The sequence below is a fragment of the Armigeres subalbatus genome, chromosome 2 (genome assembly GCF_024139115.2).
Source record: "Armigeres subalbatus isolate Guangzhou_Male chromosome 2, GZ_Asu_2, whole genome shotgun sequence".
Classification (NCBI taxonomy): Eukaryota; Metazoa; Arthropoda; class Insecta; order Diptera; family Culicidae; genus Armigeres; species Armigeres subalbatus.
Genome location: NC_085140.1, coordinates 180829348 through 180856479, shown reverse-complemented (window position 1 = coordinate 180856479; position 27132 = coordinate 180829348). Strand labels below are relative to the sequence as shown.

Genomic DNA, 27132 nt, shown 5'->3' with positions numbered 1-27132 from the left:
TCAATGAATTAAAGGGGGTTAAAGGTAATTAATGTAGAAATAATTTATCTTATCTTGTTCAGATTCATGACAGTAAGCTTTTGGGGCATAGAATTGGAAAGAAGGCTTTGAAATTAAAACCACAAAAATCAAAAACAAATCTCCACCCACCAAACGCGGAGTTTGGGCCGCCATTTTGTTTTCGGGTAGAGCATAATTGCATTCAAAGTAACTGTGTTTTAATTGCTAATTGCAAATCATTACATAAGATAAGCGGAATACAAATCGAAAGGATCGCTTTTTAAGGTGCATATCGAACTATTAACAGTGGTAGTTTGGTCAATCAGACTGTTTCAATTTAAATATTCAGTTAAGAAATAGCTGTACGGATTTTGATCCTTTGATTCGAAATCCGTCCACGATGGACGGATTTTGAGTCAGGAGTAGTTGATTTAATTCATTATTTTATCATGTTTTTCGTAGTTTTTAATGAGTAAATGTGAAACACTTCAAAAGTATAAGTCTTCATGCTCATGTGTCAATGACAAACGTTTTATTTACATTGGATTCCTATTTTCTAATGACTTTTTCATATATTAAGGTGCTAAAGCGTACGGATTTCGATGCCCCACGGTATAGCATCATCAAAGTGGACTGCCAACACTGCCCAAAAGCGTTCTATGCAGAGCTGAAGCAGACATGCGATGAACGTCCACTTCGGGATATCAAAATCGTTATTGGTGACATGAACGCTCAGGTAGGCAGGAAGGAAATGTATATACCGGTCATCGAACCGAATAGTCTGCATCAGTGGTGCGAATTCTTAATTTCATTGACTGAAATTTGTTGGATATTGATACCATTCCCTCTTCACACTCACTTCCTAGCAGTGAAAACTGAAAATGGTTAGCAGCAACATTCAAAGATAAAGTAAACAAACGACCTCTCTTCTCATTGCACACGCAGCGCAGCCCGCACTGACAGTCTATTCAGTTCACTCGCTGCTGTGTGAATGCGACGACACTATATAAATGCATGGGTGAATACTATCACTTGAAAGACAATGACAGGAAATTTGTGCCGTATGATCATCAGCTTCAGCCCGCTGTTGGCAAACCGAGTTTGCTAAGATACTCCTGCTTTGTCGTTCTGACTGAAAGGCACCGTCATAGGCAAAGATGAGCAGAGAAAAATACAAAACAAAAGAATCACACTCAGCAGGCATTGTTGATGAATTGCACCACTGGTCTGCATATCAAAAGACAAGTATGTCTACGCTCAAAACTTTCGACGGTGTACACCACGCGTCGGAGTCGTCCGTCGCGTCTAAATATTGGGCAGCTACAAGACGGTAGACTAGCCCAATACTAGGCGCATCAGCTGGAAGTGACACTCCCAATGGAATAGCAACTAGGCGCAGCGTCTCTTGAAGATAGCTGGAGAGATATTAGATCCGCCATTGGAAGCATCGCAACCGGTGCACTAGGCACGGTGCTCCCGGATAAAAAAAACGACTGGCATGATGGCGGATATGAGCAGTGAGTGGAGGAGAAGAATGCAGCATGGGCGAGATTGCTGCAACACCGCAGGAGGGCGAACGAGGCACGATACAAACGGGCGCGGAACAGACAAAACTCGATTTTCCGGAGGAAAAAGCGCCAGCAGGAAGATCGAGACCGTGAAGAGACGGAGCAACAGTACCGCGCTAATGACGCACGAAAGTTCTATGAGAAGTTAAAACGTTTACGTAAGGGCCACGTACCACATACATGTGTAAGGACATAAACGGGAACCTTCTTACAAACGAGCGTGAGGTGATCCAAAGGTGGTGGCAGCACTACGAAGAGCACCTGAATAGCGATGTGGCAGCCAATGGTGGCGGTATGGTAATGAACCTGGGAGCATGCGCTGCGCACATATCATACGTCTTCCGGCTCCGGATCTCCAGGAAATCCAGGAGGAGATATTCCGACTGAAAAACAACAACGTGAGCCACCCACCACTCGTTTGTAGCGGTGTTGAGGAAATCGAGGTGGTCGGAGAATTTCTATAGTGGGGCTCAATGGTGACCTCCGATAACGATACCAGCAGAGAAATTCGGAGACGCATCATAACAGAAAATCGTACGTACTTTGGACTCCGCAAAACGCTCCGATCGAATAGAGTTCGCCGCCGTAGCAAACTGACTTTTTACAAGACTCTTATTAGACCGGTAGTCCTCTACGGACACGAGACCCGGACGATGCTCGTGGAGGGCCAACGCGCACTTGGAGTTTTCAAAAGAATAGTGCTGCGTACCATCTATGGTGAAGATGGCGGACGGTACGTGGAGAAGGCGAATGAACCACGAGTTGCATCAGCTGTTGGGAGGACCATCCATTGTTCACACAGTGAAAATCGGACGATTGCGGTGGACCGGGCACGTAGCCAGAATGTCGGACAGTAATCCGGTGAAAATGGTTCTTGACAACGATCCGACGGGCACAAAAAGGCGAGGTGCGCAACGAGTGGATCGTTCAGGTGGAGGACGATTTACAGTCCAAGGCAGTACATTTAATGCACTGGTTCTTGCCATATGGTCGAAATTTCAATCATCATTTCAACCAAAATACCTCCGACTCGAGCTGGTATCATTTCCTCTCTATTGCATATCATATAGATGAGACATTCGTTTTCTTCTGCATTATGATCGCTTTCGCTGCTAATTATATTGCAACGGTGCCTTTTTGAATCATTGCTAGGAATCCAAGCCCGGCACTTGCCATATTCCAATTGTCCCGCCGCACTGAGGAGTCCAAATCCTGGAGCCCAAATCCTGGCCAAAAGTCAAAAACAAAAATTTTAGATATTTCCATATTATTTTTCGTTTTTGAACTCTCAAATAGTACCTAATACTAATTTGCCAAGGGATTTTTGAAACCAAATTGTTTACTTGTAAGCAATGCTGACTGTCAAAACTTCACTATAATTTCAATGCAAGTTTAATCGCAATTGTGCATAAAAAAAATGTCCCCTTTTTTTGTGTTTTTCTTGGTTATTAGTGATTTTGAAGATGAAAATCAATATAGGTATCAATGATGAGAGTATGTAAAACGTTTTCAAGCATGATTTGATCTGAAATCGTTTTCAGGTGATCCATAATCATGATATTATTTGCTAGCATTTTCTACCTTTTTACAATAACATGTTTCACAAAATTAATTTTTAATAAGGTTCCAAACCCGTCCAAGCAACAAAATTTTCAGCGTTAGAAGGATTGGAGTTTTCTTAAAAGCTCCACAAAACACATTTCACGCATCCTCACGCAATCGTGACTTATTTGTATTTTAATAAAGTGAAGTTTGCTTAAAAGCTAGTCAAAAAGATAAATAATCTTGGATTTGAGCGACAAAGCTCACATAAATTATGTTTTGCTTCCACAAAAGAGTGAGGCCAAAAATTTTGTAAGTAATGATAATCAAAGAATGAAGAATAAAATAAAAAAGATTATACTCAATGACGGATCCAAAGGTGGGCACCGCTCGTCGCAAGCACGCTGTAGTTTTCAAAGGCAGCGTTCTTGCGCCAAGTGATGCTTTATCAAATAACAATAACTGACTCCACCAGTGGTCATACTGCACTGCTATGAATGCAAAAAGCATAAACACAAAAAAATACACTTTGCTGTGTATATTGAATGCATTTACAGACAATAAAATGATTGACATAGTTTTGGCCACGATTTTACTCTGCGTACTCCTATGTGCGCCGATTTGCAGCGTTTGGCAAAATGTCTAACTTTGACGCCATCAAGACCGGTGGTCGAAGTAGTAAGTTCAGATACATGCAGTTTATTAACCTTACTCGTGCTCGCAACTGTAGAAGTAGGTGATATTTGTGTTGCTTGACATTTCACCGACGAGTATGAGCCATTTTGGTCAGCTCAGCTATTGTCGAATTTTTCTTCTGCAATAGGCGAGACAAGGAGGATTAGCTTACCAATGACGTTTATTTAAAGACTTTCTTCCTTTGAACTTTCGAAGTAGCATTTTGTTGTCTGTTCCACAGCCCTGTCTCCAGAGACTCCCCATCGTTCGGTTTCAATGTCCAGAACATATACAATTAAAATATTTTGTAATGCTGAAGGCCAAGTATTAGTCGTCCAGCTCACTGAAGTCCACGTCAAACGGCTTTACGCTCTTCTCAATATGTCCTCCTCGACATATGCATTCGAAAACTAACCGAATACCTCCTGCATAACTGAACCAGCCTTGGCTAGAAAAATATATTTTAGTTTTGTCTTCTCATTAGCAAGAGCAATATACTGAAAATTGCTTCAGCCATCCATCTCAAATCCTGCTTTGAAATCAGCCTCACATTCCCGGAGAGGCAGAAAAGTAAACAACAGAACTCACATCACCCACTGCGCCGCGAAGATGAAATTTACCACAGCAAAATGTACACATTCACTCAGCAAATTGAAAAAATTCCCCACGCGTTTAAGGCTCCCCCAAACCTAAGCGATTTCATCGCCGCGACGGCGACAACTAGTCGCCGCGATTCTATCGTTGGGTCGCTGCAGGCAATACTCTATTTACGCTTCCATACCAACGGCGACAGAATCGCTGTCGCCAAGCGATAGAATCGCGTCGCGACTGTCGTGTCGCGTGTGTTTGGGGGAACCTTTAACTGGGCCACTCACAGTCATACGGTAAGGCGCGAACTGAGCAGCATGTCAAAGCGACTTGTGAGTGGCTGAATGCGAAATTGAATTGTCGGTGTTGGAAATGATTTTTCGGCTGCACCCAGTCGCACTCACCACGGCGGCGATGAAGGCGGCTGCAGATTATACTGAGATCCATGTTTTTCACTGCATTGACTGTGAAATATTTCTACCCTGCCAATAACTGCTTTGCATTCGATTCGTTCCTTTTTATTTGGATTCACTTCTTCATATTACTAAATAAATATATATGAATCAAAACGTCACACCTTCAAATACAACAGTTATCGGATATATATCTTGTCACACCTCACTCGTCGATCAATCCTTTAATGCTCGGCCCACTGTCATTGCAATCTACTCGTTGACGGTTTAATTTTCTCTGTGGTTTAATATTGATTATAATCATCGGAATATATATAATAATAGCACAATTAGTTCTTGGAATTTGTTTGGAGATTTCCTAGACATGAATTTTAATATAATTTCTAACCGTTTGAAGTGTTCATCAAAATTCCTAACAGTTTCTGAGATATCAAGAGTGGAAATTTTTTTTTTGCCCAATCTTTCCCCCTAGGCCCAATGTCACCCCGAAAGACGGTAGGTCTTTAGTTTTGCGGCTTCATACTTAATGGTTGCATAACTGCTTCACCTTGATATCGAAACGTATTCAACTGGTCCACTTTAGGCACTGGAGCGTTTATCATATTCGTTGGCAGCGTCTCCAATAGCTTTCTTGGCTTCCGAAATAGACTCCGAAGGATCGACGCTTGGAACGTTATTAGGCAGAGCTAATCGATTCTTGACTGCATCTATTGCGTCGTCTTACAGGTGATCCAAATTAGTGAATCCGCCAGCCGCTGTAGTGTGTCAGAAGCTGCTGATAAATAGCGGCCAAATTTTAGGTCCTTCACGACAGTTTGAAGGATACTGCGACACCGCTCAGACGATTGTTAAAGTCGCTGATCCTCGAGCTTCGGCCGACGCCTCGCCCCGACTCTGTATTGACTGCTTTTCGGTGGAAGTTTCGACGACTCGCTACTAATGTCTTCCTTGCTCGACTTAGAATTGTTATCGACGATTTCAGGCACTTCTTTAACCGGTTTTATCAACTGTGTTTTGTTTGCCTTCATGACCACTTCCACTCCCATTGAAAGTCTACTTTTTTGGGAACCCTCTCCTGAAGTTTGAGGTCGGGTGATACCACCCGTTCATCGATGCATGGAAGCCGTTTCGGTAGAACAGCTCCGTTTCGACGTAAGTATGCGGTAGCCCCGCTTCTAACTAGTCGAGGTACGTCAGATTACGACATGAGTGTTCATGAGTTTACTGGAGTACCGCTGAAAGGATTCCATCAGCATTCGAGGGAACTTAGAAAACTCAACGGAACGCATATGTGCTCGCGAGAGCTCATAAGTAGTCTCGGAATATCTTTGGTTCTTATGGACGCCTATTGACAATCATCTACATTTGAACTCATGGACCATCATGGAAATTTATTGGCATTAGCGGGCACACATTTTCTCTCATAAATATTCATACACTCCAAATGATCTAAACGATACATTTTACGTGCACACGTAACTGCACATGCTTCAGAAAATTCAGGTAAAACTTACGTGTACGGTGAATTCTATTAAAAACTCAGGTAGAAATTACCTAATTATCACTTAGAATGAGAAGTTTACCGGGAAATCTGGTGAAAGCTACGTGAATTTCAGGTATTTTTTTCAGGTAGAAACAAAGTGCAGATTTTTTTGGTAGAGGTATTCTATTCATGGACACTCATAGCTCCTTGTGAGAATTATTTAACACTCAACTGCACTTACGGTAGCTGACTGCCATTCAAAAGAACTCACGGGCACCCACTGGTACTCACAGACAATCACGGGCACCCACAGTACTCACGTATACACACGTATCTATATTGCATTGGCACAACATTGATTGGCAGTTATTTATTTAATTATTAAAGGAGTTATTAATTACATAACGCAAAATTTTATGATTTTGATATTTTTCTGAAGAACACAGATGAAAACTCAAAAGATTCTCAAGCAACCAAAAAGCACTATATTTCGGCCATATAGTGCTACTTTAATGCTAACAAGTTTTTAAATAGCCGTATAGTGCCTTATATGACTGCCGAAATATTGTGTTCTGCATTGCGCGGCCGGTAATAAGAATATCGAACGAGTGTGTATAGTGCGTGTTTTAGTCGTCGCACAATAGGAATAAAGGAGGTATTTTTGGCCAAAATTATGAATCCTATAATAAACAGTTGTATTTATCATAAAAACATAGATAGAAAAGAAAAATATTTTTCTGAGCCTACAATGGGGTATGGGGCCAATTTTCAGCATAATATCGATTTTTGTCATATTCTACAAAACCAATTGAATTTGGTCACTTTTTGGCTTTCAATAAGCCTGTTTGATGCTGGATAAAATACTAATGGTCATATAAACTGTATATTCGTGTCACAGACAAATGGACGCAACACAGATTTCCTAAAATGATCAAAAAAGCTCTATCAGCTTCTGGTGTTAAAAAATTCACTGATTAAAACTTATTAAACCAACAAAGGAGGGTTGAACAGATTCAATTAACGTCATATTGTGACATAAACGAAATGGAATTTCATTTATTTGATATTTCATTAAGATTTCTTTCATAATTATAAAAAGGTATTATGGCAAGGAGTTATTCAGCACACTACTCATCCAACACGTTATGACACGTTATGGTTAAATCTATAATTCGCTCCTATAATGTAGTAATGTCAAAATTGTAAATTTTGATCAACTTCCCTTCTCACTGCGTAACGCTTTTTATACGAAAGATGATTTTTTCTTGAATTAAGGCATAACCCTCCCGCTTAAAATGTTATATAAATTGTGTTAGTCACCAAACTCAATTAGTGGCATTATTGAGTAGCTCAGATTAAAATTGAAAAATAAGAAGTTTAGCAAAAAACCTGATTAATCCCCCTAGCAGTAATGTTGTCTTTCTCGTACATTATAAGAAAATGTATTTTTGCCATAACTTTTGGGCCCATAGTCCGATCCAGCCTATTTTTAATAGGGAACAATGGACAAACGTTCTCTGACGAATGAAACTTGTTGCGAGTAAATCGGTTTAGAATAGGTGCTTAAAAAAGAGTTAAGACCATTTTTGCTCACACACATACCGACATTCACACACACGTGCACATATACATCACCTCAATTCTTCGAACTGAGTCGATCGGTATACAACACTCTGAGTGTTTGGGCTTTTTTTAAATGCTTTTTGAGCGATCATATAGCTTCTACGTATACTTAGTACACGAGAAAGGCAAAAATGGGCATTTTTTAAAATTCATGTATCTTACAAAATGGTGAATTTGGGCAGAATTTTATTCATGGTCCTCAAAGCTTAAGAGTTCAATAGTGTAGTGCATGATGTTTTACTGCGGGGTATTGCGGGGTACAAAACTGTTTTGTTCGTTAAATATTGCGTAAAATATGCGTTTACAAAACTACTAAAAACTAATTTCTGGACAGATCTATTATTACATTATCAAGCCCATTACAGGTATACCTCGATTATATGGACTTTTTCGATGCAAAAAAGTCCATATAATCGAATTTTCCATATAATCGAAGCAAATTTTTTTTTCTCGAAATTTGTGTTACACGATGAAATAAGTCTTAAAAGTTGAAAGAAAATATCCATATATTACCTCACAGTCTAATCCGCATGTTTGGGCTCATTTTATGATAACTCAGTAAATTATGATTTTCTATAAGAACGTAACCTTTTTTCCAGCCGCTAGTTTGTAAGATTACGTTAGTAATGAAGACTTCGCCCAGCTCAATGTGAGCACACTAATATACTTATTCACGAATTCTAACTACAGTGCCTTCCTGTTTCAGCAACAAAGCAAACACTGAGTGGTCGAAAAAGGTATATGTTAGATTCAAAAACTGGCTTTATATAGAAGGACTGACACTTGACCTCTTTTGATTTGATCGCAACAAATTGAAACCGATGGAATTTTTTTCCTATTGTCTCCTATTGAAAATTGGCCGGATTGGACTATGGGCTCAGAAGATATTGTCCAAATGCATTTGTTTATGCAAAAATCGCGTAGAAACAGTCTCACTTTTCTGACACTTGTCTTTAAAAGATCTCCTTGCAACAAGTTGCGTTTGATTGATATTCTTAAAAAGAATTTAAATCAATGTAAATAAGGGGCTCTATCCACGTATCAGTGTCATTTTTAAAAGAATCAATTGACATTTTCCGCCAAAAAATGTATCTCGTTTTATTGTTTCAGTCAATTCTTTGACTTATTCAAGTTCAACTTTTTCACGGAACTCATATTTTAGAATAAAAAAAAAATCGGAAAAGTGCCGCATGTTTGAAGAATTGGAATTGGCCTTATTTTAATTCAAAATCGGGCGAATGTTAGGCCAAGCTTGGAAACCAGCACTATTCGTCAAAAAGTATGGCGTCAAAAAGTATGGGTTCTTTGGGAAAGTTGTCCTCAAAAACTTGAAGAATTGATTGAGCGGATAAAGATTGTTGACGGGAAAGGTCAATTGCACAGTGCACCTACACCTGCTAAGTGGAATATTAAAGGATAAATTGTTATGCTATTTTGGACTATGTTCGTATATTAAAGCAGGGCTGTATTTTGCAACGGGTTTTAAAATTCAAAACGACGCACCGTGGCGGCCCTCATTAAAATCCCGAACAAACATAAAGACTGCATAAAGACATAAAGACTGCTCGAAGAGTTTTCAGTTTTTTACATTCAAATAATTATCAAGTTCGTCCAGAAGAAATAATGCCAGGTTTGAAAACCATTTGGAACTTTATGTATCACATATTGAAATAAACTCTTCCAGTTTCGTGGATATACCTAAAAAATCAGTCTCAGTGGGTCCGATTTGCTGGATGTTAATGCGTCATCCGTCCTTATATACTTAATTCCATGCGCCAAAAGCAGAAAAAGGTTGGAAGCAAAGATCTAACAGCTAAATATGACAATCTCATCTTATCACTTGCTCCGCATACTGTCAGTCTGACAATTCACTTCACGTTTTCGTATGGTAGAGATCACCAAACATACGCATTATTTTTCTCCACCTATTTGTAAGGACGAGGCCGTGGCTGTTGCAGATTAAAGAATTGTATATTTATCATTATATACAATGAAATTTTCTAACGCGAAAATGGTAAATCAATCAAGTGAATCGCACATATGACTCAGAGTGCATCTCCATATATAACATCACAACATGCCTTGCGGGCCTTTATTTGCCCCAATGTACCATAATAAATATAGAATCAATGTAAAATATGACTTACAATATTCAACATCTTTTAAAAACCCCAAAACACAAAAAAAAAATTGAGCGAAAAAAATGTCCATATAATCGAGGTAAAAAGTCCATATAATCGAAGTCCATATAATCGAGGGTCCATATAATCGAGGTAAACCTGTACATAGATCTGTTTAAGAGCTTTGTAACGATATATAAACATGTTGCTTTTGAGACGAAAACATGGCAAAGATGTCCGTTTTCCCAAAAAAAAAACGTAAAAATATCATTTCTAGGAGGGACTAGTTCGAACGCCCCCCACCCCTTCCTAAAAAATCTAAAAAATAAAACCGTCCTGATTATAGAAATATAGGTTATAAGCTGTGTATTCATCACAGTTTACTCGCCTTAATCGAAAATTGGCCTTTTGGTAGTTTTGGCCACACCGTTATATGGGGCGGTCCTATTGTGCGTCGTGAAAAAAATAAAATATAAAAAATAAATATGGCCTTTTGGTAGTTTTGGCCACACCTTTATATGGGGCTGTCCTATTGTGCATCGGGAAAAAAATAAAATATAAAAAATAAATTATGTTCGGTGGCTCATGCGCATGTCGCGCGGTCGAAAAAAGCGCGTTCTTCAATAGTTTGCTGTAGTCATCGAGCAAGTGAGTACAGAGTGCTGCGCTTCCGTGCGGTCGTCCAAAACGCGTATCTCCTCAGTTTTCATATGCCACCGGGCGTGCATGTTTCAACTTTAAATTTGTATTAGTGTTTTTCCCGTCCCATAGATCGCATCGCTTACCAAAGTAAATCCAGATAAATTATCCTTTGTAACTAAAACGATATCCTATCCCAAGACAAACGTGGAGATGCAGAGGTATACTCGGTCTCTAGTAGCAACGAGAGTCGGACTAACAATCATTCCATTCCTTTATGACCGTAAGGACGTGGCCGGCGCCGTTATGGACTTTAAATATTTGAGCTCCAGAAACGTGTACATTGAGAATGGGTAGCTAATCCCAAGCCCCATTCATTGTTTTCTCTGTACAATTTCGCAAGTTCAGTCAATCACGGAGTAGCAACTACATTGGACATCCAAACGGGTCCAATATATCCATTTTGGGAGTGTCCACTTTAGGTCCCTACCGGAACCGATATCAAGCAGCCATGTATCCGGAACAAACTGCTGGGTACTAGAAATCTCAAATATAGCATATGCTTGCATTTAGATTCACCAGTCATAAATTTTACATGAACAAAATCATTTTTTCGTAAGTTTCTTGGAAAATTTACATTCTGGGTTACTATAGGTACCCCACGGGGTTTTGGCCTCAATCCGGAACTATTGCAAAAATTCACGTCCTCAAACCACTTCCTGAAAATATATTAAATTTTCGATCCAACCATGCCTATTTTGTTAAAATCGGTTGATCATTGACGAAATGAAAGCAAATTGAAATTTAAATTTCAGTCGGTTTTGTCTGCTGGTATCGTACAGGTTAATCACTATGCAAATCATATATGATTAATTATTCAATAATCATTAATCATATTGACCGTTAATCATTAATCATATCGATCGTTAATCATTAATCATACACACATTGTGTCAGCATCCAATAACGATCGGAAATCGTTAATCATACTCCAAACGTTTTATTCATTATTCATAATCGTTAATCATTGTCAAAAATAAATTAATCATAATCTTTAATCATAAAGTTGAATCATTTAATCATACTAAATTTAATCATTCATTGGAATCTTTAATCATCAACGCTCTGGGTGTAATATAGTCAATATGTGCACATAACATAAGTGAATCTTCGAACAAAATCCAATCTAAAAGTTGACCCCCTTTCGATGAGCCAAAACTGTTATAATTGGGAACGGGAACATCGTTCTGTCATTTTCAAGTGTAAACAAATACCATATGATCAGAAAATTATAACACTTTTTTCCAAGACTACAAAGAGCAATATCTGTAGCCAAAGTATAATGATATTTAGTTATCATCATTTCTGTACATTGTTTTTAAAAATGACGGATTGCATCCAAAAGAAGGTCTCTCCTATGCTGTTGTTGATTTATTTGTAGGGTTAACTTCAATTTTCAGGCGATTTTTGATGAAATGTTCGTCTTTTATCCATTTTAACTTATTTATCATACGAAAATAAAATTCCTCTAAAATTGATATAATATTTTCGAGTCAGCATGGTAAAAATCTAGATTTTATTCAACATGTGTTGAAAAGTATATTCCTTAGGACTGTTCTACATTGGGAACGAATCTTTATATACGCAGTCTTTGATTTTTCGAAAGGATGACGAGGGATACACCAATGTTTGTCTACGATGCGTAACAATCACAAAATAGATAGATTAGAAGCAACATTATAAATTATCAATCGTACGAAAGCAAACTCGCTTATCATAATGCAGGAGAGCATCGCAACTGTGAGGTGATTCCAATTTGGATATCATATTAAATGAAAATGTGATGCACTCAGCGAACTAGACTATCGAAATTCATAACTGGCACCTTATGAAACTTCGACTGATTATTCCACCAACAGTGCTTCTTATGCGCAGTTACCTTCCCGAGTATTCAAGCGTCGATGGGCGTGTGGTCTACATACCGGCCTCCCGATCCCGACGTCCATGGTTCGAATCCAGTCTGCCGCACTTTACATTTTTTGAAATGAAAATCATCATTCATAAGGCAACATATTGAAATTCATACCGATTCCTTGTGGCAAATTTTCATAAGGCGTTTGATTGAAAATCATACGTCCATTTTCCTCAGTGTGGTTCAACATTGAAATCAAATTATCCTTATCATACCATGAAGCACGTAATTTGAATAGGTTATTACGATGTACGATATTAATGTCATCTCTTTTCATGGCATTCTTTTCATTATTAGAACATTACTTTTGGGTTGATAGTATTCCGAATACTCTATACAAAAAGTACAGCAATTTCAACGACATGTAAAAACGAAACAGAAAACACCAAAATTGTGCATTGAACATTTAACTGAGGGTAATTCCAGGTGAGGCATCACCTTTTTTAAAAATCAATAGGGTAAAGTGCCCAATAGTGGACCCCCAACCAATAGTGGACCCTTCAGGCATTTTTGCATTATTACAGCACAATGTAAACATTTTGTTATACAATTCCATCGGGAGAACCTACCTTACAGTTCTATGATTTGATCACATGCATTGGCAATGTTATGGAAAGTAAAATTATATGATTTTTACAATTCTATAAAAATGAACACGAGAGTGTCCACTATAGGAATACTTTGGGGGTCCATAATAGGAAGAAGAACGTCCCGAAACGGGACATGAAAATCAAATGAAGTGTCGACTATAGGGAAGCAATTTCCTATTATGGACCCCCAGGGGGTCTACTATAGGGCGAATTCAGTCAGACTTTAAAATGTTAATATCAACGAATCACGTCGTGTATTTGAGTGTTTTATGTATGTATCGTGAAGAGGAGATGCAGAGCTTGTTATAAGATATCAAGCAGAAATAATATGTTGAAAATTTCCCCACCATATGATAGGAAGAGCAAAATTCCGCTACTAGGGGGTCCACTATTGGGCATTTTACCCTATTTCTTCAAAATAATCCGATAAATGAAACTCTATTTGTTGTTATTGATACACGGTAAGCAATCAACACGCTTAATTTAACTGTTCCCTCTATTGAATGATCAACTTCAAAATCACCATTATTGAAAATGATTTTCCTTTGATTTTGAAGTGGTGTCACACCTTTCATAAGTGTGTTGAATGCAGACAATACCATAACATCAACACTGTTGATCAAAGTGCTACTCACTGGATGTTGAAATGATCTCCACTAGAATTGAAAGTGCTATGCTATTGAATTCATAGGTTTAAGGCTATTGATTTAAGAGTGGAGCGATATTGGTGTTGTTCTAAAAATAGATGACAGTTCTTTCATCTGTTCTGCTTATCACAAGAGGTATTTCGAAGTGTGAGATGGAGTCATAGTAAGACGAAGGACTTTCAAGCAAAGGTATGTTATTCAAATCTGAGCTGGGGTAATTCTATTTTTTTATTTTGTTTTTTTATATTCAAAATATTGTGCACGCCAAATGGAAGTGGTGGTCTTTGAATGCGACGAGCTCAGCTATTGATATTGATTTGATTCCAAAGTAGTGCATATTCAAATGCAGAACAGTTCGCATGGATGTGCATATTTTTACCGTGTAGTTTAGGGAAACATAGTGTAGAAGACTTTTGAAAGACAAAAAGTCGGTTACATACATGTTAGAAAAAAGTCAAACTCGGGTGCGCTGCCAAACCACTGGGAGAGACGGCATACATGGGAAATGTTTGAAAAATGCGGATAATAAATATGCTCAAAGCAATGAATGAGCCTTTGCTACGGTTTTCGAATAAAAACATAATATTTCATGAAATAATTAATATTGAGCATCTTAGGGAAAAATGTTACAAGGTTAAAATACTTCAAACTTCCATTCTTCCAAACTTCCATTTAGAAGTGAATATAGCGGAAGTAAATGGAAGTTTGAAGTATTTTGACCTTGCATAATATTTCAACCAAACATCAAACAAATTCATCGTTTACTGGTTAAGAGCCCGTGCGTGGCATACGAATGGATTTTGTTCGAGTTTGTCGAATCAATATCAATAATTAAATCAGTTACATACCCTAAACTCCTTTCTTTTCTACTTTAATATTATCTACCCCAATCTCCAATTAATTATAAAAAACAATTTCACCTCCTAAACCAGGGGTCTGCGAAGCGGCCATGTTTTTGATGTCAGCATCAAAATCATCGATTAATTTAACACGAAGGCGTAATTATAGTCATCAAAAACCTCCCATTGAAAATATGTTTCAAGTATCGTGATATTTTGGCGAAGTAGAGCGCTTGGTGCCGATCGAAATATGAAAATTTATTAAAGGCATCAATATACTTGTTGAAACACACCTCGCATTCGTAGTTTCGGACAAGTTCTCCAAAAATGGTGAAAAACAATTACGTCTATTTGGAAAAAATCAGTTCGGAATAGTGGTTTGTTTACAAAATAGAATTGTCAGTGGGAAACCCAATTTCAACCGAACAATGGGAAACTCAAAGATGTTGGCTATTGTCAAACGTAGTGGGTAGGATTGGGGGTGTCAGATACCTGTCCTAAACACCTAACGCCACTAGGAAAAATCTTTTGTATAATTTCAACGCGAATCGTATTCAGATATACAATATAAGTCGCGTGACCCCTTGTTAGATCAAATACTGTTATACTATCTTCTGACGTTTCGATGTTCAAATATAAAGTGTTATAAGGGTACAACTTTGGCTACCCGAGTTACACATATGTTATGTGATATGTGTCTAATATTCATTTACAATTTTCTAATTTCTAAATCAGCTTTGCAGTTTTTGGATCTCTTTATTTACGTTTGTATTATATGCGGAAAGCTTCGGAAACGTTTGAATAAAGGGTCCGTACATTCTTTCCAATTTCATGATAATTGTATGATATTCCGATTTTAGATCCCTTTACGACATATAAATAAAAAACATATTTTGAAAGAAATAAATTTCTTCATGGTAAGGCGAGTTGAAAAGTCTACGAAAATCCATCACCTAATAAAGGTAGAAACGAAGATGATTTGTTGATATTGTGGGGTCCATAAACAACTTAATGCAATCTCAATCATTGTGAAAGCTTAGTAATCGTAATATTTTCTTACAAAAGCATTGCGGCTCCGCAAAGCGTCATACAGGATGTAGCCTACCAAGTAGAAAAATAGTTAAAAAATCCTAATATTTGCACTAATTTTTGAGTTTCTGTGAATTTTTTGTCAATTTGTTTTATAATTCTTGAAATATTTTAAGGATTTTTGGAAAATTAATTGAGAAGTTTTATATAGAAATTTTATATAGAAATATTGAATGAAGGACCCACGAGCTCACTTCAGTTTTCAACAGGAACTACAATATTCTGTGAGAAATTTTAGTAAATTTTCGTCAGAGTTTCAAATTTCAGCAATTCCGCATAGTTAGTGGGAACTGGAAAGGTAACCTAAAATGAACAACTCTAGGAATCGTTCAATCATTTTTAATTTTAAGATTTTTTTTTATTCCACTAGCCTATTCTTCTTTATTCCACAATTTTATATCTGTTTAGATCCACGTTCTGGACTGTAGAAGACTGCAGAAGGCATATATCTGTTGAGCAGTGAAATCTAAACATCTGGACTAATAAGGACATTCTACTTAAAACCTTTGTAAGAATTTAATTTTTTTGTAAGAATGTAATTTTTAAGGCATACTTGAATAATATTCAATTGATTTTAATCTCTGATTTCTATTTTGGAAAGTTTTTTTTTTATTGTTTATTAACGTAATTTTTTAGTTTACACAAAGTTCATCACTAGTATTTTGGAAAGGTTTACAAAAGAATTATCGTTTGAACGATCTTTTGATGGATTTATGGAAGGCAATAATATGTGTAAACAGTCACGACTTTAATTCTTTAAATTGTGGTCGAGAAAGTTCCAGCTTCGTTTAAATCTTACCGTTGTAAATGTCAAAACAGAAATGTATAGTTTTTCAAACAATTATGTTTTTCAACTTGGTTTAATTAATAAACCAGGTTGTCATCATGCTTTGCAAACACTTAATAATGATTGACAAAGGAAGTGATTGGCAATAAAAATCTGACAAATCTATGGACTTTACATTTTGCAACGAAAAATTCGATATTTTTCTGAAAAATTTATCAAAGAAGACATGCGATGCAATGAGGAAATATTTTTGTGGTATATGAAAGTTTACTATTTTGTAATTCAATTTTCAAATTTTCTGGGGGACACAAGTGGGTCTGGGAAGGGCCAGCCTTCCTTTCCTGCCCCCCTTGTTTACGCCAATGATTTTGATAAGGTGAGTTCGGTGTGTTTAACCTCATACTTGATCTGTATCATCCATGAGTTTTGAGATTTTGAGATTTGCGCATGTAAGCATCTGAAATATGAAACAAGACGAATTCCTTTACGACCCCCTTTTTATATAAAAATGAATATCCAAGTTACAAAATGTACAATCGTGACCGTGACTCTATTATGATAATTCTAGAACAATGAATGTAGCAAATTGCATATTTTGAATATTCGTGCAATTGAAATGCCTCATTGCTCAACTTTAAATTCATCACACAAACGCTATCCCCATCCACCGCATTCAAATGCGCCCCACCGTGATTAATCACTTACCCGCTTGTAGTCGAAGCAATATGCCACATCCATCAGTGTGAACTCGTGCGGCAGAATCTCCTCCTCGTAGATGATGTCCACCTGGATGCGTTCGTTGTCCAGCTGCAGCCCGTTCTTGGTGAGGATGAACTTGTACAGATGGTGGATGGTGACCGCCGCCGGACAGCACAGATATGTGATCGGGAGTTCCTGCTTCTTCGGGTCGTAGTCCACAATCGAGTCGTAGTGGTACTCCAGCGATAGACTGTACGTACGAGCGGGAATAGAATGGGAATGGTGGGAATCGATTGATTAGGTTCGTGCTTTCGGTCGAAGCGTTTCCGCCACTGTTGGGGTTCTGCTGTGTGCTGAGGTGGTACCTACTTGATTAATTCATCCGGTGAGAAAAAGTTCTGATCATCCAGATAGCTGTGTTCCGGGGGTTTCCGACTGCCGCCGGATATCTGCTCATCTTGGCTGGCGTTGCTTTGATCGGCGTAGTATTTGGCCGCCCGTTGGTTCTCTGACTTGTGCAACCCCGGGACCAGTTTGTACACCAGCGATCGCAAAATTCGATCCGGCCTGTGAGAGATGGCAAAAATCGTTACTAACGTCATACAAATGATGAATCATTTATTATTCTGATGTTTTCGACAGTATCTTGGACAATATTTAAACGATAGTGGATTGAAATCTTTATTTGGAACAATTAAATTTATGAAATCTATAACAATGCAATAGAAGCGTCTGCATTTGCAGTTTATATAATTGAAATATGACTTGGGTTGTAGATAGTACTTCTATAAGTATTTATACCGATATGCCAATTAAATACAAATTTCAAATTCGGAATGGGAAAAATGTGCGACTCGATCACTATGTAATTAATTTGTTATCTCGCACTCCTTCCTGTTCCAGAACACCATCGATTTTATTACAACGAGCATGATGTGCCCCGAGCCACGAAAGTGAGAGAACAGCAAGAGATTGAATATTAATTTTAAACGGCTCAAATATTCATCATTTCGACAGTCGTTCGGCAGGTATCACAACTGAGCAGGGCTTGGGCCTTGGGGAGGGGAGTGCCGATTTTGGCTTCTCTTCTATGCATCATGATGGCCCGTCCTTAATGTGGCCCCGAAGGCAGGCACACTCCCCTCCCCTTATTAACAACGGCGCTCAGCAGCAGTAGCAATCGTTCGAGGTAAAAAAGTCAAGTGTGGAAATTACCTTAAATTAGCCACCGTGATCGTTTTGTTGTTGTACGATTTGCATTTGGGACAGTATTTATTGCCCTCCAAGTGTCGCACTATGCAGGACCGGCAAACTGTGGGAAGAGAAAAAGAGAAGCAAAATAGAAGGGTGTGAGCTAAGAGGAACAAACATTGGACAAAAAAATACGGTTCAGGATTAGCATATGGTTGGCGTGGAAGGTAGTCGAGCTTCAACACGAGAGCCCGTGATGCGATGATGTTGTCCTCATCGTTGCTGGAAGGAAAGTGAAAGAAAAATGGGCGAGCAAAAAGTGCACCAACATGGGCGAAAAAAAAAACATGAAGAAAAATTTTCGGTGCAGATCCTGACAGAGTTCTCCCCTTTTTTGCGCTACTTGCTCCGGAACTGTCGGATCAGGTTTTCCGAAGGGAGTGTTCTAGTGCAGGGTTGCATTTAGAACTTTCAAATAGGGAAAATTTGGAAAAGTTTTGAAGCATTCCATTGTGGTGCCTAAGAAGGTGGTTTCCAATAAACTTTATTTACATTGCCATATAAGGCATAGTGGGTCCAGTGTGGCGATTTATCACAGTACCCAAAGAATTAATAATAATTTATATTGTTTTACATGAAGTACCAAAGTATATATTAAATTTAAATGAACTTCAATACAACCCCTGAGTATAAAGCTACCCCTGGAACAAAAAATGAAAAGTTCCACTCCGGTACTGCGCCAAGTGGGAAGTAATTATTTAACTGAATTTATGGTCGCAGTCAAGCATTTGAAGTGTACTTTTTTTCCCTCTCGACGACTCACTTTTTCCATCCTCGACAAATCCGTGTGTCAGTTTCAGTTCTGTGTCCACATAAGCAGATCCCGAAACAAAACAGACAAAAAAAGTCTCACGCAGTTAGTTGGGCCAGTTGGGTACTGGCCAGCCGGTACCCGGTGGTGATTCAAATTGTGTTTGCTAAATTTATTATTGACTTAATCCCAAATTTATGCTACTTCAAAAGCTGTCCTCTTCGGTTGGACAGACTTTGGTGCAAAGAAGACGGGAATCGACGTTGAACGAAAAGAGTTGGTGGTGCCATTCTCGTACAAGTGCCCATAACGGCGCTACTAACTGACCAGAATTGCACCTCGGAATGAATCTATCCAAAAGCAGACGCGATTCCAAAAAAGAGGACACGAAAAAAGCCTAATGTTTATTTATGGCACCATCCGAAGCCGATTGGATTGTTATTTCTGGTCATAAAGGGAAATGGAACGAACGGGTGAAGGTATTGTGGTGAATTCGAGAACAAGTGTCAATATTTGCATTCTTTAAATTTGTCGGGACAGATGTTCAGTAGAAGGAGTTCCGATTGACCATTCATTGCGCAGCGGTAGACAGTTTAATTGACATCGAATGTATCGTTAACTGTAGTTAGACAATTGTTTGATTGTGATGAGATATCTGGCTCAGTCTATTTGAATTCCGATAGAGATCAGAACTAAGTACAAAACCTATCTTTCCTTTTTTATTGTATATGCGCAATTAAATACCTAAACTATAATCCATACACGATCCAGTCGATTTGAATGTTTTGTTGATAGTATGATTATCACTGAAAATAAAATAAAACGTCGATAAACTTGGACAGACATACTGTCGGGTCTGTTACAACACGGTTTCCTTCTACAGAGTTTATGAGATTTCAGCTAACTTTCTTTGATTGAGACTTATGCCAAAATACAAAAGGCAAAAAAGGTAATATGTAATTATAACAAAACATCTCATTCTTTTATTTTTAGGAGAAAATAATAATGTAATCATAAGGGAGGTTTTTCTTCTTCTTAATTACATCCCCCACTAGAACATTGCCACCTCGCAGCTAAGTGTTCATTAAGCACTTCTACAGTTATTAACTGCGAGGTTTCTAAGCCAAGTTACCATTTCTGCATTCGTATATTGTGAGGCTAACATGATGATACTTCTATGCCCAGGGAAATCGAGAAAATTTCCAATCTAGACCGGCGCCGGGAATCAAACCCAGCCACTCTCAGCATGGTCTTGCTTTGTTGCAGCGCATTTTACCGCACGGCTAAGGGAGGTTAAAGAGAGTTAAAAATATATCTCATCTCATTGACTCTACTATCATTGCGTCGGTCTTTTTCTCCCGATTTACCTACAATAATTAATCAAGCCACTGCATTCAAATCTAATTTATACTAATTTATGACGGAAACCACACAAAAGGTTTAAGCATTTCTTTACCGGATCTGTGAAGCGAGTCTTCCACCACGAGAATGAAAAGTATAAAAAGAAAATAAAAATGAAAAAAGACCCACAGTCAACGACCAAAGCTTCCGAATTAAGCGCACCCAAAATAAACAAATGGGAAGAATGGATGGCCGACAACAAATCCGCTCGGCCTCGTCACACCACAGGGAATGTGCTCTCGGCTCGGCCGCAAACTTAGCGAGTCATTTCATTCAGTTCCAAGTGTTGCAGCTTTGACGTGACTTGTCGCAAATACGGAACAAGTTCATGAACAGTTGAATTCACTGTACACTGAGGGGTGAAAATCATCGAGACAGCCACGGGACGCTAAATATATCAGCTCGTAAAAAAGATGTGAACTATAACGCTTTGGATAACCCTTCCATATTAGTACAGTGTTGAGTAAGCTGAGAGCAAGTGATTGTAATTTGGAAATCTCCCAGTACGGAACCAGCTGAAGAAAAAATCAAACCGATTATAATCATTACCCTGGCTTGGAGAATGTTAATCCAGAGCCAAATGCAAAGCCACTTCAAAGTAACTGTAAGAACAATTTAGAGGTATTAAAAAATCCAATTTTCCTAATTCTAATACCACTCTACAACTTTTTTTTTTTTTTTTTTTTTTTTTCTGTCTTTATTTAGGAGACTTTCAGCCCGAGGCTGGCTCGTCTCCGACTCTACAACTATTCTAAAGCAATTCAAATACTTACTGTATCCTATTCTTACGCAAGGCCAATCACAGTGAATCCTTTTCAATTCAAATCAAGCGGATAAAGTCATTTACAAGTTTGTCAATTCGACATCAAAGCCGAATACGAAATGATCCCGAAACCATAGGGGAAACTGAAGTAATATGCACCCCCGGGAAAACGATCCTTTGACATTTCGAAACATTCTTGAAAATATGTTTGAAACACCGCCGAATTATGGGATTTATTCAGAAGATTGGGGTAATATGCACCCCGGGGCAAACGCTCCTTTTGGATTTTTGAGAATATTTTTCCGTATTTCTCGATCTACCAATCAATTGATTAAAACTTTTGAACAACGCTAAAAGTGCCAAAAGATTGTTTCATCCCGGTGACGCACGTTACTCACACATTATTATGTGCTTTTACGCGGTGTTTCAATTTTAATCGATTTTTACTAACGTGCATTTAGGGATTTACGCAGTGTTTTACCGATTCCAGTGTACAAAAACAAACCTTAAAAATATCTAAAACACTAGATAAGGTACACTGGGGGAAGTGGAAAAGGAAAAATTGATAGTGCATGTTTGAATTAGTGTAAAACCAGTTTAAATGATCTAAATGGGTTCAATCAAAATGGGCTATCAAAAACAGTCAATTTTGCACCAACTGTGCGGTAATTCATACCAATTTGGTCGCTTGAAATTTGTGGAAAGAGATTTAAAAATAAGGAGTTGTTTTTCCACTTAAACCAGTGGGATGGGGTAAGTGGAAAACACATTTTACCTTGATCTTCAATTGTGATGAGTAGTTACATATAACTAAAATCAATACAATAATTGCTCTGAGTATCTTTTGTGGAATGATTTCATTACCTTAACGGAATAGATACTCAAGGAATTCTCGTAATAGCTAGAGGGCTGTTTTTGCCTTCTCGAACACTAAGTGAACGTAAAATATATATGTTCGCCCCAAAGATGAACTTTTTATAGGAAAAATGGGACTTACAGGGTTATAAACTAATCAACTTAGTTTAACGAATTGAGATGATGTCTGTATGTGCGTATTTGTATGTATGTTTGTGCGCAAAGCACGTTCAAAATTATCAGCTATTCTTAAGCACTTGTCCTTAACCAATTTGTTCGCAAAAAAATTGCATTCAACGGCGATACTTGTTATGAATAAAAATTAATGTGAATTATAGAATATATTTACCTATCAGTGCTATTTTTAACTTTTTTATAATTTTTTTTTTTTTTTTCATATGTAAAACATGTGAAAGGCATTAATACCGATAGGTGGATTAATCAGGCATTTTCTCATTTATATTAGTCCAATCACCACTGGAATCACAATGATAACAAAGAAGGAACATATTAAGATTCACAGCTATCAAAATAAACCCTGGAGGGAAGATACAATTTGCGTTATTAGAGCATTATCCACTTCCCCCGCAGTGTTTGATACCAGGGGTAAGTGTAAAATCTTTGAATTATTTGCTTTCATGGTACAAACCACTACAAATTGAATGGGATTAGTTTAATTGTATTGTAATAGTCACCTGTGATATAAATTCACTTGAAAAAGGGACAATTGGTGCAAATAAGATTTGATTTTATAAATGCAAAAATCAACTTCTCGCGAAACCTTAAATTACAGTTCAAGCGTTAACCGTGTTAGTGTATGTATTATACAAATTTCAACATAGTATTAGTGTGAGCATCAAAGTATATTCTTGCATAATGTTATGATGTGGTAAAAACTGTAAAGTATGTACAATTCCAATTTTTCGAGTCGATTTTTACACTTACCCCCTTTTTCCACTTCCCCCAGTGTACCTTATACAAAATAATCCAAAGATAATACAAACGCAATCCAAAATCAATCTCAAGCCAATAAAAAGCCAATCTCAAAGTTAACACGGAGACAAATTATTTTCAATCAATAGAATTCAGAGTGGTAGTATCTATGACGTAAATTTAAAGCTAATGCATTAACATCTAAATTTTGCTGTGATCGAAGAACACAGTCAGTTCAATAAGCTGAATGAAATACACCCACCCTGCGGTTGTTAGATTTTCAACAATTCTGTATAAAAATCTACCAAAACTTATATAAGAAATGGGCATATGCAAAATTGTTAGATTTTTATACAAAAAAATGTAAGAAAAACTTGCACAATTGTTAGATTCTTATACAATATTTCCCTAGCAGCACACATGTTCCACATATGTTACTGCAACTCATATGTGATTAGATTTAGTCACAATCAAGTTGCTGAAATCATTTTTGTCTGACTTGTGCTGCTTGGGTTGTATAAAAATCTAGCAATTTCGCATAGGCCCAGTTCTTATACAGGTTTTGGTAGATTCTTAGACAGAATTGTTGGAAAATCTAACAACCACCGGTTGGGTGTACAAACTCATAGTCAATTCAATTTTAACCATTCCAAATTCAATCAAAATTCCGCTCTTTAAAAGTTAAAAACTTTATTAGTGTGATTTTTCACCTTTCACCTTTCACCTCATTCACCTGAGTCATTGTGTTACTGCCAACACTGTACCTGAAACGGCAGTTTCTGAAGAAATATCAGAATGACAGATATAATGAATGTCACGTAATGCAAGTCACTTCGGTCCTGAATAAATGCAAGTTTGTAGTAAAGAAAATTATTGAATTTCTGAACATTAGTATTTTAATTTCCAAGTGAACTTAAATATAACGTGTATTTAGCTTGAATAAAATAGCCACAGTAGTGTATCACAGCGGTAAGACGCGCGGCTACAAAGCAAGACCATGCTGAGGGTGGCTGGGTTCGATTCTCGGTGCCGATCTAGGCAATTTTCGGATTGGAAATTGTCTCGACTTCCCTGGGCATAAAAGTATCATCGTACTGGCCTCATGATATAGGAATGCAAAAATGGTAACCTGGCCTAGAAACCTCGCAGTTAATAACTGTGGAAGTGCTTAATGAACACTAAGCTGCGAGGCGGCTCTGTCCCAGTGTGGGGATGTAATGCCAATAAGAAGAAGAAGAAGAAGAAGAAGAAGTGTATCACAGAAGTATATTACTTTAATTCTAATTAACCGTTTAGCACGCGCGCGGTCCTGGAACGCGTAGGGCCGATGTCCACATAGTGGTTTTGAATTTGCGTCCAGACGGCGTATACGCAATTGCGGTACGAAGTACCCAACATCAAATAGAATCATGCACACTACCGCAACTATTAGCGCAATGGAAAAAAGATAAGCCATTACGTTACTTTACCAATCCAAAGAAATTCCATGATGTTTATGTCTCTAACGTATTATGACAGGTCAACCAAATGACCGGAATGGTGGATTGCTGCGATAATTTTGTTAATTCTCTAAAATTCGTACTACCACAACTTTAGGATTTATTTATTTATCATCAGACTAAGACCGGAGTGGCCTGTGCTGCACATAAAAGACTTCTCCATTCAGCTCGTTCCATGGCTGCACTTCGCCAACCACGCAGTCTGCGGAGGGTCCGCAAGTCGTCCTCCACCTGATCGATCCACCTTGCCCGCTGTGCACCTCGCCTTCTTGTTCCCGTCGGATCGTTGTCGAGAACCATTTTCACCGGATTACTGTCCGACATTCTGGCTACGTGCCCGGCCCACCGCAGTCTTCCGATTTTCGCGGTGTGAATGATGGATGGTTCTCCCAACAGCTGATGCAACTCGTGATTCATTCGCCTCCTCCACGTACCGTCCGCCATCTGCACCCCACCATAGATGGTACGCAACACTTTCCTTTCGAAAACTCCCAGTGCGCGTTGGTCCTCCACGAGCATCGTCCAGGTCTCGTGTCCGTAGAGAACTACCGGTATCATAAGCGTTTTGTAGATAGTCAGTTTGGTACGGCGGCGAACTCTATTCGATCGGAGCGTCTTGCGGAGTCCAAAGTACGTACGATTTCCAGCCACTATGCGTCTCCGAATTTCTCTGCTGGTATCGTTATCGGCGGTCACCAGTGAGCCCAAGTACACGAATTCTTCAACCACCTCGATTTCGTCACCACCGATAGAAACTCGTGGTGGGTGGCTTACATTGACCTCTCTTGAGCCTCTTCCTATCATGTACTTCGTCTTCGACGTGTTGATGACTAGACCAATCCGTTTAGCTTCGCTTTTCAGTCTGATGTAGGCTTCCTCCATCCTCCCTCCAAAGCGATGTTGAATAGCAGACACGAAAGACCATCACCTTGCCGTAACCCTCTACGGGTTTCGAAGGGACTCGAGAATGCCCCTGAAACTCGAACTACGCACATCACCCGATCCATCGTCGCCTTGATCAACCGTATCAGTTTATCCGGAAATCCGTTTTCGTGCATTAGCTGCCATAGCTGGTCCCGATCGATTGTATCATATGCGGCTTTGAAGTCGATAAATAGATGATGTGTGGGCACGTTGTATTCGCGGCATTTTTGCAATACCTGACGTATGGCGAACACCTGGTCTGTGGTAGAGCGTTCACCCATAAATCCCGCCTGGTACTGCCCCACGAACTCTCTGGTGTTAGTCGGCGGCATAAAATTTGGGAGAGTACCTTGTAGGCGGCGTTCTGCAATGTGATTGCGCGGTAGTTGCTACAATCCAGCTTATCGCCCTTTTTGTAGATGGGACACAACTATAGGAACACCCACGATTAACGAAACTTTTATCCTACTCCCTCCTCCTCGCAGTTAGCAGCGCGTCAGGTGATGTCTCGCGATCTACCGACGCTTTCAGGTGATGAGGCCGATGAGCCAATATTTAACAGCAGTTTTGTAAATAGTTCGTTAGCTTATGGATTCAATGGCGCTAAGAATCTCGCCCATCTCCAATGATGCCCAAAAGTACCCGCGTACTAGTCCGTTAAGAGTCAGTTGCTTTTTTCTGAGTCAGTGCCTCGTGTGATAGACCCCCTACGTCTGCTGTACGGAGGACTTGAAATGTTTATTAGTGCTCTTCTGAAGAAAAAGCGAAGTATTTCGGCACCGAAGACTGAAAGGTTGGAAACCATAATCGATTTTGGAATGGTTGTGCAGTGTGCGTAGCATGTGACCATTAGGAGGCAGCTGGAATATCTTTCCAATTCGACGTTACTGATGGAACTAGTGGAGAAACTTCTCATTCATACCAAGATGCAGTGGGCAGACTACATTCAGCAACATCAGGTGGTCAATCTCAAGACATTCGGTGAGTTTATGCTTGGAATTGTCACGGCAGTCAGCAGAGTCACCATGTACATTGGTGGGAAGAGCGGCGGCCAGCAAAAACCGAAGGTAAGCTAATAAAGCGGTATGATTGACGGCTATAAAGCAAGACCATGCTTATGGTGGCTGGGTTCGTTTCCCGGTGCCGGTCTAGGCAATTTTCGGTTTGGAAATTGTCTTGACCTCCGTGGGCACAAATGTATCATCGTGTTAGCCTCATAATATACGGGTGCAAAAATGGTAATTGGCTTAGAAACCTCGCGGTTAATAACTGTGGAAGTACTGAATGAACACTAAGCTGCGAGGCGGCAATGTGCCAATGGGGGATGTAATGCCAATAAGAAGAAGAAGAAAAAGTAGACAGGTGCAGTGAATAGCCATATCAGTGAAATAAAATCAGTTCGTGAATTAGTGACAGAAAACGACAGATCCTGCATTTGCTGCAAGAAAAAAAGTCATCTTATGTCGGGATGTGCAGTGTTC

At 38.7% G+C, this 27132-nt stretch overlaps 1 protein-coding gene across 3 annotated transcripts in view; it reads right to left on the bottom strand.

Moving 5' to 3' along the window:
• LOC134211322 (uncharacterized) overlaps nucleotides 1-27132 on the bottom strand; it is a 230187-nt gene that overhangs the window by 10003 nt on the left and 193052 nt on the right. For 2 of the 3 annotated variants that reach the window (XM_062688081.1, XM_062688080.1), the window contains exons 3-5: nucleotides 18490-18586; nucleotides 17644-17841; nucleotides 17281-17524 (exon numbers count right to left, since the gene is read on the bottom strand). In XM_062688081.1, coding sequence (XP_062544065.1) covers nucleotides 17281-17524; nucleotides 17644-17841; nucleotides 18490-18586 — 539 coding nt within the window. The remainder of the gene's footprint in view (nucleotides 1-17280; nucleotides 17525-17643; nucleotides 17842-18489; nucleotides 18587-27132) is intronic. The other variant, XM_062688082.1, reaches the window with a different exon arrangement.